Below are 19,778 nucleotides of genomic sequence, written 5' to 3'. Positions count from 1 at the left end.
ATTAGATGAAAAAACTACTCAAGTACTTAGTTACTAGTTACTTTCGATCTGATTGATAAGATCCAAAAACCCTGAATTTCAGACTTAGAGAGCTATATATATATATATATATATATATATATATATATATATATATATATATATATATATATATATATATATATATATATATATATATATATATATATATATATATATGTGTGTGTGTGTGTTTAATGGTTAAACAGTGTAAATTAATGGTGTGCTGGGCTAACCACAGCTCTTTTTAAAACATACTTTGCTCTTATACTTTTATAAGTATATGCATTCTTAAAAATACAGTCCCATTTTTAAATGTATATATACACTGCAGACTGTTGTCTGTCCGGATATGTGTATAAATGCAAGATGTTACATTAGGCTATTCAATTTGTTTCGTTTTTAGCCTGATCTCATCAGTACCTATGGCAACGTTTTTGCAAACCACAAAATATGTACCAATACATACATATTGCGACAGTTTCAAAGTGAAATGTCCACTGGGTGGCGCTAAAAGCTTATTTTTTTCCAGAACAGATTTGCGTGAATCTGACTTTTTTTTTTTGTTACGTTTTGTTACGTTGTGTTTTTAACGTACACCCACACTAAACCTACCCGAAAGTGGTAACAAAACAAAAGCAAATGTGACAAAAATAAAATTGTGTCCATGTATTTTTAGCTTGTGTTTAGAACTCGTCTTTGAGCTCTTTTATCATGACTCGTTCTTCACGGGGTTCGCTCTCAAGCTTTTCGCATTGCAAATACAAATCTGTATCAGCTGAGCTATCGAGCAAATCTGGTAAATCAGAAAAGCAGAACATGGAGCTGTGACGCAAAATTCAAAATGTTTTAGTTTACAAACCATAGACTAAAAAATGCAGTTTTTCTGATAGTGTTCATTTCTGTTGGAAACTGCAGTGTATTGGTACGTATTTTGTGGTTTGCAGAAATGTCACAGGTACATTTTGCCAATGAGGTTGCTCGTTTTATGAGAAAAAAAAGATATGTAAATGTGCAGATGTGAACGTTTGTTTGTGGACGTGTGTTCGGAGGATTCAAATGATTTGTCAATGCTTGCACAAGAGAGCATATGAGGAAAACACTCGGACAGTGTGTGAAATAGTATTACAATAAAGGAAAAGTGCCCATAGTTACCAATTTACCATTAATAGTGTTCAAATATAGGCATCATTGTTACACTTACCGCTGTTTTCTCAGGTTGGAGCTGGAATTAATGTATGCTGAGATGTCAGTTCATATTGGTGCACACAGCATGCATTACATTATGAAACTGTTCTTTTTGACATCTTTGACTGAAAACAGGCTGAACTTGAGGCCACGTACGGGTGATCTGCCGTAGCTCACACACATCTCCCTCTGCTTCGGCCATCATCTTCTGACTAAACGCGCGCTAATTTTATGCGGGTGATGCGTATCCACCTCTCGCGAAGCAGCCTCTCCAACGTTTCGCGAGACTTGCGAACAATTCATAACTTATTTTAAAATATATAATTAACTATCATCATTGACAGTAGCGGAGGAACGCCACCGAATGTAACGAAGTAAAAGTACAGTTTTTTCACAAGAAATGTACTTGAGTAAAAGTAAAAGTACCCATTTTTAAATATACTCTAAAAGTACAAGTTACCCAAAAAATGTACCGAAGTAAATGTAACGAAGTAAATGTAATTCGTTACTACCCACCTCTGCATACAGCTCATGAAAACCCCAAATTACTATCGAAAAAAATTAGCATATCATGAAAAGGTTCTCTAAACGAGCGATTAACCTAATCATCTGAATCAACTAATTAACTCTAAACACCTGCAAAAGATTTTTAATAACTCCCAGCCTTGTTCATTACTCAAAACCGCAATCATGGGTAAGACTGCCGACCTGACTGCTGTCCAGAAGGCCATCATTGACACCCTCAAGCGAGAGGGTTAGACACAGAAAGACATTTCTGAACGAATAGGCTGCTCCCAGAGTGCTGTATCAAGGCACCTCAGTGGGAAGTCTGTGGGAAGAAAAATGTGTGGCAAAAAACGCTGCACAACGAGAAGAGGTGACCGGACACCTGAGGAAGATTGTGGAGAAGGACCGATTCCAGACCTTGGGGGACCTGCGGAAGCAGTGGACTGAGTCTGGAGTAGAAACATCCAGAGCCACCGTGAACAGGCGTGTGCAGGAAATGGGCTACAGGTGCCGCATTCCCCAGGTCAAGCTACTTTGGGCTACAGAGAAGCAGCACTGGACTGTTGCTCAGTGGTCCAAAGTACTTTTTTCAGACGAAAGCAAATTTTACATGTCATTCGGAAATCAAGGTGCCAGAGTCTGGAGGAAGACTGGGGAGAAGGAAATGTCAAAATGCCTGAAGTCCAGTGTCAAGTACCCACAGTCAGTGATGGTCTGGGGTGCCATGTCAGCTGCTGGTGTTGGTCCACTGTGTTTTATCAAGGGCAGGGTCAGTGCAGCTAGCTATCAGGAGATTTTGGAGCACTTCATGCTTCCATCTGCTGAAAAGCTTTATGGAGATGAAGATTTGGTTTTTCAGCACGACCTGGCACCTGCTCACAGTGCCAAAACCACTGGTAAATGGTTTACTGACCATGGTATTACTGTGCTCAACTGGCCTGCCAACTCTCCTGACCTGAACTCCATAGAGAATCTGTGGGATATTGTGAAGAGAAAGTTGAGAGACGCAAGACCCAACACTCTGGATGAGCTTAAGGCCGCTATCGAAGCATCCTGGGCCTCAATAACACCTCAGCAGTGCCACAGGCTGATCGCCTCCATGCCACGCCGCATTGAGGCAGTCATTTCTGCAAAAGGATTCCCGAACAAGTATTGAGTGCATAACTGAACATAATTATTTGAAGGTTGATTTTTTTGTATTAAAAACACTTTTCTTTTATTGGTCGGATGAAATATGCTAATTTTTTGAGATAGGAATTTGGGGTTTTCGTGAGCTGTATGTCAAAATCATCAGTATTAAAACAATAAAAGACCTGAAATATTTCAGTTGGTGTGCAATGAATCTAAAATATATGAAAGTTTATTTTTTATCGTTACATTATGGAAAATAATGGAACTTTTATCACATATGCTAATTTTTGAGAAGGACCTGTAGTTGCAATTAGAAGAAATAAAGGCACAACTAAGATAAAAAGTTACAAGTGTTACAAAGTAACTTTTTTAAAGATGGATACAGACCTCAATATAGAATTGTAACATAGGAACAAGTAAAACAAACCGACACGAGACAAATATTGAGACCTGAGCAGTCACAAGAAGAATCACACCATGATGTAAACACTTGAGCGAGAACACACATTTCCCCGTGTACTAATTGGAGCATCCTTTTTTAACATCTCTTGCTTTACCATGATGAATAATACACAAGATGATTAAGAACAAAAGCTGAAGAATGGATAATATCAACATACGTTTCTATAAATAGCTCAAATGAACGCTTCCCTACAGTTTGCTCTTTCTTCGCAGCTAAAACAGGAGATCTAAATCTGCAAACCCCACGTAAATATGATACAATTCATAGGACCAGTAAGAACACGGTAAAACACTGATGAAAGACAAATTCATGGTCTCTTGATTACGGTTTCATTTGACTTTTTGATAAACATCTTTAAACAGGACGATATTGTTTGTCAAGAGAATATAGACAAAGTGTTGTGTTTGAAATGGTGTGCGCGTGCATGCATAGTATCAGTGTGGGAGGGCATGATTCACTACATGAGTCATTTCTCCTTCCAGCATCAGCTCGGATTTTTCATAGCAGCTTCATTCTGCATAACATCCATATCATCACTGGCTTATCACAAATGCACGACTACAGCTGTGACTTTCAGAATGAAAGCACACTCGCATGCTGCGCGTCGATATATTGAGTGAAGTTCACTGGGTTCTTGTTTCGCTTCTCTATATATAGGGCTTATGTGGGAGGATTGCACACGTTCTCTGTTGATCCTACAAATGATGTCAGCACACCGTTGAGCCGTCTCTATTAGTGTGGTGATATGCCACCTTGCAGTCAGATACAGGACTAGTAAATGTGCTGTCTAACATGTAGTAGAGACGTAGATTGAATGTAGTACTTTTTGAGCCAAGTTGGGTGTAATTTTCTGGGTTCAATACAGTTTGAGCTCTATTCGGCAGCGTCTGTGATGGGGTGGTGGCTGGCAAGCTTCCTTTGTATTGAACCTGGTACATTTGATTAAAACCACCTTAAAAACTTAAATCGCAGTTTCACAGACAAGGCTTAAGCTAGTCCCAGACTTGAATTACATATTTTAGGATTCATCAGTTAAATCATCTCAAACATGCAGTCATTTTTGTCTCAAGATGCACACCAGTATGTTTTTTTTTTCTTTTCTTCGAAGGCATGTTTATAAAAGATTCTTAAATGACCTTATTACACTGAGGCCTAGTCCTGGTTTAATCTAAACCCCGTCTGTTAAATCAGGGCCAAAATTTTAGTAGTTCAAACCCAGCATGTCGCTATCTTTCAGTCTGACTTTATCCTATAAAATAATTCTCACCTTTTCTTGCACAAATCCTCTGCAGGCCTTCAATTCAGAGACGGACAACTTCAAGCTCATGTACGGAGGTCACCAGTACCACGCCAGCTGCGCTAACTTCTGGATTAACTGCGTGGAACCCAAACCGCCGGGTCTCATCCTGCCCGACCTGCTCTAGGACCCCGAGCCGCTGCCTGAAGGATCATGGGAGTCAGGTTAACCGTTTAACGCTGTCTGAACCGGTACAGCTCTCGCCACTTGAAACTGGGACACAACTGTCTAGATCTGCCACTGTCTGTAGGAAGATCAGATGGAAAATGTACTACTGAAAAATAGTTTATTTAAAATATTGTAAATGTGTCTTTGTCTCTACCTTTCTGGATCTGACTCTGTCGTGTACAGAAGTTGATTCTTTGCTGTTGATTTCTCTACCATGTGAAATAAATACTGCAGAGCTATTCTGCATGTTACAGTCTTGTAATATAAAATCCATAAAACAATAAAGGGAAAACATTTGAAAGCATGAAAACCGTGTAGCAGATATTACTGAAATAAGAGAGACGCCGGTATCTTCTTTTATGCATCATTGTTTTCTGTTATAGTTGTGCTGGAACACAAGTCACTTTAGTAGTGGGTCTGCAAACAATCCTCGAATGCTTGAGAGTTTCTGAGAATCTTTTCTAACGCATCAAGCCTGGGAGCTGTTCTGAAGTGTTTTGATATTTAGTGTTCTGAATTGAGATGTGGCGCTTTTAAAGGACTTTGTTGTGTGACGCTTTGAAGGAAATTCAAGTCTGGGGATGTAAGAAGTACAAAGTCAAGCCTTTTTTTCCCTTCTTCCAACTGAAGCAGAATGACTCTAAACTTTCATAATGAATTCATTTCTTTTCATTGAGATACTATTAATGAATCGATGAGGATAGAAAAGAGATTTAATGGCATTGTTAGTGTTTTACTGAGGTCTTAATGGTCTTTTAATGGTCTTTATTATCATTGTATCATGATTCATGAATCGAGTTCAACTCATTAATTCTACTTTTATGAGCCTTTTCTACTAAAATTATCCTGTGCATCCATTTGTGTCTGTATTTCTGTTAATACTTGAAGCCAGCAAGGGCAAATTAAATATTTGAATGTTAGTACTGAGTGCAAATGTGAAATTTCTGTGTCCCACATTTGAGTGATTACTGTGCGTTTCTGTAAAGCAGCCTTCATCTGTTTGGTCCTGTATCAGGGCCAGCTAGTGACAACACTTCCCTCACACTGACTGTGCTGATAACTGCCATTCACAGCAACATTACCTTGGCGACAGTTTCCAGGGATACAGGACTTTGAATTTGTATTATTGTTGAAAGACATTTAGATTTAGTCCCAGTGTGTGCATATTGAAGATGAGTGACTTCTTTAAAGCAACTTTTTCTTCCACCATTTTGATGCTTTGTCAGGCTGTTAGTGGATAATGTTCTGTACTTTCCTTTATACACACATGATTAATAACCTTTATCCACATTGTCTTTGGTGAACAACAAGAATTCGTTTTACTGAGATTTCCTGCTTTGTGGAAAATTCTGGTTCTTAAAGACCCTTTCAATAAAAAGCCTCCTATTGCATTTGGGTCTGTTATAGAGAGATAACATTTAAACTAAATTATTACATCATTTAAGCTCCGGTCAATTTTGACCCAAAATAAACTGGCTTTATACTTTACACACTACAAAAAACTTATCCAATAACTTTCTGTGATGTAGTATGCTTGCTTATCATAGGAAGTAATAAGAAATGACTTTACATTAAGGTAGTACCTTAGTCCGTCGGATTACTTTTTATTGGCTGTGGTGGTGAAGAGTCAAATCTACAATTCCCATGATTCCACGCTCGTTCACCGCGTCATCATGCTACGCCTTTGTTTAGAATAAGCGACCTCTAGTGGTGAAACTTACATACTGTGCCTTTAAACAACCTGTTCATCAGTCATTTACAGTAGGGATGTATTACGTGATCAACAAGTAAAACTATGTAGCGTTGCTTTAATTTGTGCATATTAAAGATGTTAATGTTAAAAACCTGTACAAGAACCCTGAAAATAACCACAAGGAATGCATTAAAATATTACACCCTTTATTAATTGCATCACATTAATTAAATATGAACTCTTTAACATGATTTCAGTTTTTTTTTTTACTTGAATTAGTAAACGCTTTGCTAGGAGTTCTGTGACTGATGCCCTCCGGTTATAATTACCGCTTCACTGCAGAAAACATTTGAAAGAAACAACTTGAGTTAAATAAAAACGGGGTAGAATTGCATAAAGACCAAATAGACAAAATATTATTGATTGAAAAAAAAAAAAAAAAAGTGCATGTGTCTGCCATATTTAATCAACCTTTCAAAATGCAACTGCTTTGATCCGTTACAAATCCCAACATATGGTGCATGGTATGTTCAATAACATTTCATTGAAACACTAATATTTTACAAAGCTGTTCAACTTCACAGAACCTTTCAAAACTTATTTTTTATACTTTTTTTCTGCACGTTTAAATACACCTTGGAATATAATATTAATTGTTATTATTTTAAAATGCTACCAGTTATCAAGATCAGACTGTTGCCTCTCAACAAAGACAACAGCCAAAAGTCAAACAAGATCCTCAGAATATTATGTTTGGTAAGTCCAGACCAAGGACAGAATTTCTGATTCCCAGTACTACACTTGGTTCCCCAAGCGCTCCAAAAACGGTTATCATCGCCAAGATTCATTTCAGCATTCAAGCAGGGCTCGACCGTAAGCCTTGTCATGTGCTTGCCCTTGGGACAAGTAAACCAGTCATTCAAGTTACTGCTGGTGTAAACAATCTATTCTGAAGCAATATTTTCAACAGTGTTCTACCAGCTTTTACTTAAATCTGCATATTAATCCTACACTCCAAAAAAAAATGCTTTCCTTTTAATTAATATTTTTGTCTTGTTTCTGTAGTCCAAACATCTAAAAATTCTTAAAACAAGAAGTATTTACTGGACAAAAGTAATGGTCTTGTTTTGGGGAAAAATAACTTAAAATGAAGAGAGTTTTTACTTAAAATAAGCTAAATAATCTGCCAGTGGGGTAAGTAAAATAATCTTAAAACAACATTATTTTGCTTACCCCATTGGCAGATTATTTAGCTTATTTTAAGTAAAAACTCTTCATTTTAAGTTATTTTTCCCCAAAACAAGACAATATTTTTTTATACTTGTCTAGTAATTGTTTCTTAATGTAATAATTTTTAGCTATTTAGACTAGAAACAAGACAAAAATACTAAGTAAGAAAGGCGTTTTTTGCAGTTTAGGGCAAAAATGGTGCTGTTACAAATCAAATTAAATAATTGACACTGCAAAATTATAACTACTATTATAACTTATATATAACTTATATAATAACTTATAATTATAACGGTAAATAATGTTATGAGATTAGTGTTTAAAAGTGTATTTTAAATATACAAATAAGAAATGTTTGGAAAAATGCAATGATACTTTTAAACATAGAAACTAAACTTGGCTTGTAATCAGGGGAACCACTTTTGGTGCCAAATAGCACCTTATATTTAAAGGTGCTCTACAGCACCTTTGTCAGATGGTGCTATGTAGAACCCATAAGAGGTGCCATATCACATTTATTTCTTCCTCAATAATGCTGCTAAATGGCATCAACAGTAGTTATTTGGCGTTTAAAGAACCTTTAAAGGGTCTTGAAAGGTTATTTGTATGGCAGTGGTGTTATATAGCACCTTTACTACCCCAAAGAACCGCTGATTAACCATACAGGGGCGTAACAGTTTCTGTATATCGTAACGGTGCTAAATAGCACCTCAGTCATCCCAAAATAACTGGTGAAGAACCGCTGAAGAACCACTGAATCACCAAGATTTGGTGTTATACAGCACTTAAAGTGGTTCCACTATGATTACAAGCCAAATAACCACTTTTAGTACTGTATAGCACCGGTTTTTAGAGTGTATAGAGTAGTTTTGCATACTCCAAATGTCTGAAAAGTGTTTAGTTTCATCATATTTATAAAAGACATACGCTGTACAGTCTTTCCGAATGAAACCGAGCGGCTGGAGGCGTATCGTGTGGGCGGAGCTTAACAAATCAGAGAGTGTCTGAAAGCTCCTAAACCTGTCCTAAATCAACGATGGCTATCAATCAGAGTCAGCCAATACTTTATTCAACTATAAAATCTATGCAACATTTGCAATCGTAATAATATAGTAAAACAACTCCCTTGGTTGTGTTATGTTACTCAACTTTACTATAGGTTATAAATAAACTCAACATTTAGAATTTTTTACCTCAGTATATATATTTTTTTATTCCTCCATGAAAGACAGGCAGCGCGACCCTCAACAGTATGACCTTGTTACCAAAAATACACTGATTTCTTTATACACTGTCATTAAATGAGACTATAAATATTCATCTTTCCTAGTTTTTTTTTTTTTTGTTCACTAATGTTCTAATCAGACTACTGATTAAGCAAGTAAAATTCACTTGTCTTGGACAAGTGGACAAGCGTTAATGTCGAGCCCTGATTCAAGGATGAATTATCACTTCTGTCAAAGTGACTTCTTCCCTCTTGAAAATGGACATTACCACTCCCGTCTCACATTATACTCTGGCAGAAGGGACATGTGGATGTACAGAAAGAGCCCGGAAGACAATGGAGTCAAAGATGAGTTATCGGACCCGTCCTCTACGTTTGAACCAAAGTCCAAACCCTTCTTCACAACCCCCAGTAAGGTGCCAAGTTCCTGCGGTCCCTCTCGTACACGTCAGGAATGACACCGTATGGTGTCTGGATCATTTTCACAGAGTTTCTGCCAAACAGTTTCCTCTCATACTCAATGAGTTGTCGCCAGAACCCTCCGTTAGGACGAATGACGGGTCGGCGGGCCTTGACCCAGGCGTGAGCGTCGGCCAGGGAAACTCTGTGGTACTTCATGAGGTAGGCCAAGCAGAGCGAGGCGGAGCGGCTCACCCCTGCCGCGCAGTGCACCAGCACGGCTCCCCGTTTGCGGCCCACGCTGTGGATCTTATCAGCCACACTGTCAAAATAAAGCGAAATCGGAGAATGAGGCATGTCGGCCAGTGGCACTTTCACATACTCCATGTGTGGCCAGTTGAAGTTGGGCAGCTCGATGGTGGCGTTCACCACGCAGGTAATCCCTTTGGACAGGAGGAGGCTGCGGTTGGATGCCACATTCCCCCGGCCAAGGAACAGGGAAGGAGTGATCTGGGCGATACCCCCCAACAGGCTGCTAGTCTCGGGCACCAGTCGGGGGACAGTAGTCGGCATCACTGAACTGCGGTGATGGTGGTGTTGGTTATGGTGGTGGTGATGGTGATCTTGGTGGTGGAAGAACCCCTGACTTCGGGAACCCATAGAGGAGCGGAGACAGGAGACGGAGAAATAGAAACCTTGAGGTGGCGCCACGTTGTCTTTCAGTTCTTCTTGGTCATCTCAAAGTGAATGAGGAGATCTTACAGACCATTGGGGAACCTAAAAAAAGAAACAAGAGCAACACAAGTCAGTTTGTTTGGAATAACAAGTAGTCTACGAAAAGTTTAGAAAAAGTGCCTTGCACACATTATATGCATTCTGTAGGTGGAACTGATGCTCTTGTTCACATGCCGCTTGAATTTAACCTTAAAAATGGCAAGACCATAAAGATAAATCAGAAAATGTATTTATTATTATCTTCCATCTTCTTAGGACACAAATAATACAATTTCAAGTTTTTTGTTGGGATTTTAATGTTTGTACCCGCTAGGATATGTGGCCAATGTGAAGGAATACAAAATGCCTATTCATGAATATATTATAGCCTACTGTATCATATTTAATAAATATGATACAGCCCATAAATTATCATAGCAATATGACCAAAACTTTGCTGAAAACCCTGTTGTACACACTTCATGCCTTCTGTCCTCTGATTGATAGTTCGGTGATGTTTTTTTGATCAAGTAGTCTTTTTTGCTTAGAAATCTTTAATGATTTTCTATCAAGTAAATGTTAAATATATATATATATATATATATATATATATATATATATATATATATATATATATATATATATATATATATATATATATATACATATATATATATTTTTTTTTTTTTTGGGGGAACGTTTTCCATCTCTCAATTCTCTTCAATACCCACAGCCTCTCAAATGTTTGTATCCCCCAGGATACATGGCCCATTTTAGGGTTAAGATGACCTGTGATTTATAAAATGGGGAAAAATTTAGGGGGGCGGGGGGATTATTCATATGGACGTATTATATTTAATTTGTATAGGAATATTTCAGAAATTGATGAACATTTAGGATCATTGTACACACAGCTTTATGAATGAGAACCCATGGAAACAACAAGTACTGTATGTCCATTTTAAATTGAGGACAGTCCAGAAAGGTGCTTTATAAGCGTCGATGACTGAAGCTTCCTCGCTGATGGTAAAACAACATTAGCATGGCTGAATGCTGGTTTAATGGACTTAATTACTGTATGTACCCAGCAGATGTGCCCCTCTGTCTGACTCACGTCCCTTGAGCTGTGCATGAGAGTGTGGGGGCCATACGGAGCCAGTGTTTACTGGAGCCTGGAGGACCCTTATTAATCAAACCAAGAACAAGACTTGAAACCTGTTATAAGCGAATACACTCTTTGACAGTAAGCTTGATGAATCGCACGGAACAAGAGGGCAGCCCAGTGCCTCGGTATTCTGGAGGAAAAACAGCTTTTGAAAAGTTCAGTTAAAAATAGAGTTGTAACATTTGCTCTGACAATGATTCGCCTGAACAATTCTTTACTAAAAAATCCATACATTATTAAACACTTTGGCTCAATTTGAATAAATTATCATCTAATAAATGAATAAGCCCCAAGAAGTTGTGGTTTACAGTGATTTAATAAAAGCTGAAGGGCATTGTTAGGCACGAAGCGGAGCGGAGAATCACTGCAGCTTCACGGCCTTGCTGCTGCCTATATAAAAAGGTTACCGTGTTGAATATACCTGGCAAGGTTTCATAAAATAAACATGCAGCAACAAAAATGTAATAATTTATAGATAACAAATAACAGAAAGGTTGCCAAGAATCAGATGCAGTGAAAAGTCTGCTTGGCAAAGTAATACTATTGTAAGTGACAGGTGTGTGTTTATAGAGTATTTTACAACAGCATCAAACATGACTCATCTAAGATGAATTATATATATAAAAAAATCAATTTATTAATTTTTTTATAAAGCTAAAGTTAATTACCTGCTAGCTAACCTGTGTTGCAATTGCAAGTCCAAGGTTATCCAACTTTTCCAATCCAATTCCCATCAAATTACACATATTAAATGTTGCTCTAAGGCCACGAGCAGATCTTTATTCAGGGATATGCAATAAATGTTTTAACATAGACAAAAAATATTTCATTTTTCAGGATTTTCTTTCAAATGTGTCTCTAACTGAAGAATGGTCCATTAATGAATACAAATCGTTTTAATCGTATGATTATGATTGATGCACTGAATTTTCGATCAGATTGATGCATTTTTACATCCTGCTTAAAATCGGTGTCCGTATCACACACTAACAATATATACAATTACTTCAAAGTGCACTACTTCCAAAAGTTCTAGCATAGCATGCATGCCTAGGGGGTTTAACCAACAAACATTTCATTGTGATCTGAGTTTCAAGGCTGATAAAACTCTAAAAATGTGAGGCAGCACACAGCTGAAGGTTGTGTTCTGGACCCAATAGCTCAATGTTCTCAGGTAACAAGATCATTCGGTCGACAGTTTTGGCCCTCAGAAGCCCCTGTGGGTTTCAAGTGTGCTTTAATCTGCATCCTCCAATTTCTTGTGGTCGAGTCGCTGGCACGCATGAAAAACTACTGAGGGTAGAGCATCTGTTTTTGCAGCCTACCTTTCAGACATCTGGTTGTTTTATTGAAGGACAGACGGGTTTACTTATGGCTTGTGTGCTGCACATCATACCTGAGGGCCCATAGTAGGCAGTGGGCTCTGGCCCTTACCAGTACACCACAAATATCAAACCAATCACGTTAAATAAGAATTATATCTGATGTCAGTGCAACCTGTTGTGTGGTAGTTCCCCACCATTTGTAGAGCTACAATTTACACTTGCACTTCTGCTGTACGTTCTACCAGCTATAGCTTACATTTTATTTAAAGCCACAATATGTAATTTTTCGGCGCTTGAGGTCACTTATACAAAACAAAACTGCTTCTTCCGCTCATGTGTATGTGAGGTAATGCACCGCTGTTTTATCATTTTAGATACATTTGCGTGTTAAAACTTATGTTATAATGCAACTCTGTGCATTCGCTCGGCAAATTGTGTCTTTGGTGTTTCCAAGGTTTCTACAAAATAAAACTCAAGGAAATCAAGGGTAACGCGGGTATGATGTCATTGATCACTGACATGATCCGTATCCTGGTTAAAATCGCTTATTTCTCTGGATTTAAACATCGTTGGAAACATTTGGGATAATGCAAGTACACAAGTCAACAAAATATATAACATTGCTGTAGTGGATGTTTTTGGATATTTTAATCCAAAAATCGTACATATTGTGCCTTAATTTAGTTTATTTGCGTTTAATTAAATTGACAATTTATTAATATATATTTTGACTAACTTATTTATACATTCAAATGATTTATTAATATAATTGTTTTTTATTATGTTTATTATCTAATAATTATAATAAATAAATGTTTATTAATCATTAAAAATGTTTATTAATGTGATTATTAAGTAAATAATCACATTAAATTAACACATTAAAATGAAAGCTCTATACTATAGTATTCCTAAAATGCACAGAGTTGCAAAAGGTCCAGCAATCTATGGCAATGTTCTTGTGCCCAGTTGTCTGCTACTGTGTTAGCATTAATAAAACCCATCTGCCCCAGTTTGTGCTGGCTGTCTCCCTAAGCCTTCCTCTACATCAATGAAAAAACACCCGCCTGCCATTCTCATGGGAATCTGATCGCAATAACATCTACAGTCTCTACCATCCTTTCAAACGGGGCACACAGTCTCTGTCTCTAGCTGTCACTCATTTCTCACACTGAAATCAGTGAGTTTGGCTGCCACACAAACTCTTCCTCACAGCTTGTGGGCTTGTTAAAACAAAAGGGCAGTCAGTGTCATTGTGACTAAGTGTGCTTGGGTAAATTGTAGCTTTCGAATCTAATATGGCATCAAATGTGTCATTTGTTTCTTATCTTGTGAATGAATGTCATTGGTGCATATTTTACCATTGTGCATTTTAACAATTTCAACTTTCAACTGTGTGTGTAATGTGGCTCCAAAAAGATCTGCAACATTACAAAGCACAAAGTCACTGCAAAGTGAGTTATTCTCTATATCAGTAAACACTGTTTCTGAACTCCATTTCTTATTTAAATAATTCCCAAGACATACGCAAAAAAATGGGTTTTTGCAAGGCTGTGTGGAGTTGCATTATTAGTGAGTTGTCACCATGTCAGAGAGACAATTTTTCCACCTCGAATCTAAACTGCTTTTTTTGGCCTTCCTAGGGCAAACTAAGTGAAGAAGCAGTGATTGAAGTGTTTTCTATTCTTCAGATGGATACAACCACAACCTATTGTTGTGTTCTCACCATTTTTCTGCTTTCTGAACCATGCAGTTCAGAACGTTAAATGGTAACATTAATCACATTACGATAGTGTATACCATTACATAAAAATGAATGTATTCAATTATCACGAAATGGACAAACAAATGTAAATATGAAAGTGTATACTATTACATAAAAAAGAATTTATTCAATTATCACAACAAGTCAAAATGGTAAAGTAAATCATTACGAAACTGAATTATTTCAATTTTATGTAAAAGTATACAATTACCACAAAAAGTCAAAATGGACAAAACAAGGAAATCACAACAGTGTATACTATTACATAAAAATGAATTTATTCAATTATCGCAAAAAGTCAAAATGGACAAAAAAAATCTAAATGCGACAGTGTATACTATTCCATAAACTGAATTAATTCAATTATCACAAAATGGACAAAAAAATCTAAATATGACAGTGTATGCTATTATATAAAGATGAATTTATTCAATTATCACAAAAAGTCAAAATGAGCAAAACAAGAAAATTACGACAGTGTATACTATTACATAAAAGTGAATTTATTCAATGATCACGAAAAGTCAAAATGGACAAACCAAGAAATTAATGTATCACGAAGAGTCAAAATGGAGAAAACAATCAAATTACGACAGTGTATACTATTACGTAAAAGTGAATTTATTCAATTATCACAAAAAGTCCAAAAGGTCAAAACAATCCAAATATGAAAGTGTATACTATTACGTAAAAGTGAATTTATTCAATTATCACGAAAAGTCAAAATGGACAAAACAAGAAAATTACGACAGTGTATACTATTAGGTAAAAGTGAATTTATTCAATTATCACGAAGAGTCAAAATGGAGAAAACAATCAAATTACAACAGTGTATACTATTACGTAAAAGTGAATTTATTCAATTATCATGAAAAGTCAAAATGGTAAAAAAAAAAATCACATTACGACAGTGTATACTATTACATAAAAATGAATTTATTGAATTATCATGAAAGTCAAAATGGACCAAAAAAAAGAAAATTACGACAGTGTATACTATTACATAAAAATGAATTTATTCAATTATCACAAAAAGTCAAAATGGACAATAAAAATCTAAATACGACAGTGTATACTATTATGTAGAAGTGAATGTATTTAATTATCATGAAAAGTAAAAATGGTAAAAAAAAAAAAAATCACATTATTACAGTGTATACTATTACGTAAAAGTGAATTTATTCATTTATCATGAAAATTCAAAATGGTAAAAAAATAAAATCACATTACGACAGTGAATACTATTACGTAAAAGTGAACTTACTCAATTATCATGAAAAGTCAAAATTATTAAAAAAAAATCACATTATATACTATTACGTAAAAATGAATATATTCAATTATCACAAAAAGTCAAAATGGACAAAACAAGGAATTTTCAACAGTGTATACTATTACGTAAAAGTAAATTTATTCAATTATCACACAAAAAATCAAAATGGAGTGAACAATCAAATTATGACAGTGTATACTATTACATAAAAATGAATTTATTCAATTATCACAAAAAGTCCAAATGAACAAAAAAAATCTAAATACGACAGTGTATACTATTACATAAAAATGAATTTATTCAATTATCACAAAACGTCAAAATGGACAAAACAAGGAATTTTCAACAGTGTATAATATTACATAAAAATGAATTTATTCAATTATCATGAAAGTCAAAATCGACCAAAAAAATGAAAATTACGACAGTGTATACTATTATGTAAAAGTGAATTTATTCAATTATCATGAAAAGTCAAAATGGTAAAAAAACACATTATGACAGTGTATACTATTACGTAAAAGTGAATTTATTCAATTATCACAAAAAGTCAAAATGGAGAGAACAATCAAATTACGACAGTGTATACTATTACGTAAAAGTGAATTTATTCAATTATCATAAAAAATCAAAATGGTAAAAAAAAATCACATTACGACAGTAAATACTATTACGTAAAAGTGAATTTGCTTAATTGTCAAAAAGTCAAAATGGTAAAAAAAAACATTACGACAGTGTATACTATTACGTAAAAGTGAATTTATTCAATTATCACAAAAAGTCAAAATGGAGAGAACAATCAAATTACGACAGTGTATACTACTACGTAAAAGTGAATGTATTCAATTATCATGAAAAGTCAAAATGGTAAAAAAAAATCATATTACGATAGTGTATACTATTACATAAAAGTGAATTTATTCAATTATCACAAAAAGTCAAAATGGAGAGAACAATCAAATTACTACAGTGTATAATATTACGTAAAAGTGAATTTATTAAATTTTCACGAAAAGTCAAAATGGACAAAACAAGAATATTAGGACAGTGTATACTATTACGTAAAAGTTAATTTATTCAATTATCATGAAAGTAGAAATGGACCAAAAAAAGAAAATTACGACAGTGTATACTATTACATAAAAATGAATTTATTCAATTATCACAAAAAGTCAAAATGGACAAAACAAGAAAATTACGACAGTGTATACTATTACGTAAAAGTGAATTTATTCGATTATTATGAAAAGTCAAAATGGTAAAAAAAAATAACATTACGACAGTGTATAATATTACGTAAAAGTGAATTTGTTCAATGTTCACGAAAAGTCAAAATGGACAAAACAAAAAAATTACGACAGTGTATACTATTACGTAAAAGTGAATTTATTCAATTATCATGAAAATTCAAAATGGTAAAAAAAAAATCACATTACGACAGTGTATACTATTACATAAAAATGAATTTATTCAACTATCACGAAAAGTCAAAATGGACAAAACAATCCAAATACGACAGTGTATACTATTAAGTAAAAGTGAATTTATTCAATTATCATGAAAAGTCAAAATGGACAAAACAACAAAATTAGGACAGTGTATACTATTATAAAAAAGTGAATTTATTCAATTATCATGAAAAGTCAAAATGGTAAAAAAAAACACATTATGACAGTGTATACTATTACGCAAAAGTGAATTTATTCAATTATCACAAAAAGTCAAAATGGAGAGAACAAATCAAATTATGACAGTGTATACTATTACGTAAAAGTTAATTTATTCAATTATCATAAAGTCAAAATGGTAAAAAAATAACATTACGACAGTGTATACTATTACGTAAAAGTGAATTTATTCAATTATCACGAAAAGTGAAAATGGTTAAAAAAAATCACATTGTGACAGTGTATACTATTACGTAAAAGTGAATTTATTCAATTATCACGAAGAGTCAAAATGGTGAAAACAAATCAAATTACGAAAGTGTATACTATTACGTAAAAGTGAATTTATTCAATTATCACGAAGAGTCAAAATGGAGAAAACAATCAAATTACGACAGTGTATTTTATTGTGTAAAAGTGAATTTATTCAATTATCATGAAAGTAGAAATGGACCAAAAAAAAGAAAATTTTCAACAGAAGGAATTTTCAACAGTGTATACTATTACGTAAAAGTAAATTTATTCAATTAATCACAAAAAAAATCAAAATGGAGAGAAAAATCAAATTACGACAGTGTATACTATTACATAAAAATGAATTTATTCAATTATCACAAAAAGTCAAAATGGACAAAACAAGGAATTTTCAACAGTGTATACTATTAGGTAAAAGTGAATTTATTCAATTATCACAAAAAGTCCAAAAGGTCAAAACAATCCAAATACGACAGTGTATACTATTACGTAAAAGTGAATTTATTCAATTATCACAAAAAGTCCAAAAGGTCAAAACAATCGAAATACGAAAATGTATACTATTACGTAAAAGTGAATTTATTCAATTATCACGAAAAGTCAAAATGAACAAAACAAGAAAATTACGACAGTGTATACTATTAGGTAAAAGTGAATTTATTCAATTATCACGAAGAGTCAAAATGGAGAAAACAATCAAATTATGACAGTGTATACTATTACGTAAAAGTGAATTTATTCAATTATCATGAAAAGTCACAATGGTAAAAAAAAAAATTCATATTACGATAATGTATACTATTACGTAAAAGTGAATTTATTCAATTATCAATGAAACTCAAAATAGTAAAATAAATCACATAACAACAGTGTATACTATTACATAAAAATTTATTTATTCAATTTTCATGAAAGTCAAAATGGACCAAAAAAAGAAAATTACGACAGTGTATATTATTACATAAAAATGAATTTATTCAATAATCACAAAAAGTCAAAATGGAGAAAACAATCAAATTACGACAGTGTATACTATTAAGTAAAAGTGAATTTAATCAATTATCACGAAAAGTCAAAATGGACAAAACAAGAAAATTACGACAGTGTATACTATTACGTAAAAGTGAATTTATTCAATTATTATGAAAAGTCAAAATGGTAAAAAAAAACATTATGACAGTGTATACTATTACGTAAAAGTGAATTTATTCAATTATCACAAAAAGTCAAAATGGAGAGAACAATCAAATTACGACAGTGTATACTATTACGTAAAAGTGAATTTATTCAATTATCATAAAGTCAAAATGGTAAAAACAAATCACATTACGACAGTGTATACTATTACATAAAAGTGAATTTATTCAATGATCATAAAGTCAAAATGGTAAAAAAAAATCACATTACGACAGTGTATACTATTACGTAAAAGTGAATTTATTCAATTATCATAAAGTCAAAATGGTTAAAAAAAATCACATTACGACAGTGTATACTATTACATAAAAGTGAATTTATTCAATTATCACGAAGAGTCAAAATGGAGAAAACAATCAAATTACGACAGTGTATACTATTACGTAAAAGTGAATGTATTCAATTATCATGAAAAGTCAAAATGGTAAAAAAAATCATATTACGATAGTGTATACTATTATATAAAAGTGAATTTATTCAATTACCATGAAAAGTCAAAATGGTAAAAAACAATCTAAATACGACAGTGTATAATATTACGTAAAAGTGAATTTATTCAATTTTCACGAAAAGTCAAAATAGACAAAACAAGAAAATTACGACAGTGTATACTAGGGGTGTGCATTGGCACTGCCTTCACGATTCGATTCGATTACGATTCACCAGGTAACGATTCGATTCAATGCGATTCTACGATGCATTGTGATGCATCAAAATTCTACTGCACACAAAGCAAATTTTTCATCAGTCATGAGGCAATACAAGCAGATATTAAACAACAGGTTGTATTGGCTGCTATGTGTCTCCTGTATCTTTGACATAAAAGTTATTAAATAAAATAAAATGTAATTAAATAAAATTAAATAAAATGCAATTAACCCTTAAATGCATGACAGTTTCACCAAACATTCTTACATATTCAGGTCGTTAGCGACCCGGATCTATATTTAACATGGATAGACCTCTACCTGTCGTGATAATATATAAAACTCCTGATTTTAGAGTAACAGCTACAGAAGAATAAAATAAAACCTATTTCGTTACCTTTTGGAGCTTGGAAGCATTCAGTTTGACCAGATGTTTAATACCATCATCATA

General features: G+C 34.1%; 2 protein-coding genes across 5 annotated transcripts in view; one reads left to right on the top strand and one right to left on the bottom strand.

The window, feature by feature from the left end:
* Positions 1 to 5,692, top strand: part of synrg (synergin, gamma) — an 87,853-nt gene extending 82,161 nt beyond the window's left edge. For all 4 annotated transcript variants that reach the window (XM_067451081.1, XM_067451080.1, XM_067451079.1 and 1 more), the window contains one exon: positions 4,600 to 5,692. In XM_067451081.1, coding sequence (XP_067307182.1) covers positions 4,600 to 4,731 — 132 coding nt within the window. In that variant the 3' untranslated portion in view covers positions 4,732 to 5,692. The remainder of the gene's footprint in view (positions 1 to 4,599) is intronic.
* A 2,033-nt stretch (positions 5,693 to 7,725) lies between these two features.
* Positions 7,726 to 19,778, bottom strand: part of dusp14 (dual specificity phosphatase 14) — a 51,530-nt gene continuing 39,477 nt past the window's right edge. The window contains exon 2 of the mRNA XM_067451827.1: positions 7,726 to 10,096. Coding sequence (XP_067307928.1) covers positions 9,320 to 9,979 — 660 coding nt within the window. The 5' untranslated portion in view covers positions 9,980 to 10,096 and the 3' untranslated portion in view covers positions 7,726 to 9,319. The remainder of the gene's footprint in view (positions 10,097 to 19,778) is intronic.

This window comes from Pseudorasbora parva, chromosome 8 (assembly GCF_024679245.1).
Source record: "Pseudorasbora parva isolate DD20220531a chromosome 8, ASM2467924v1, whole genome shotgun sequence".
NCBI lineage: Eukaryota > Metazoa > Chordata > Actinopteri > Cypriniformes > Gobionidae > Pseudorasbora > Pseudorasbora parva.
The sequence above is the reverse complement of the archived record's forward strand: the minus strand, read 5'-3'. Positions and strand labels throughout refer to the sequence as shown.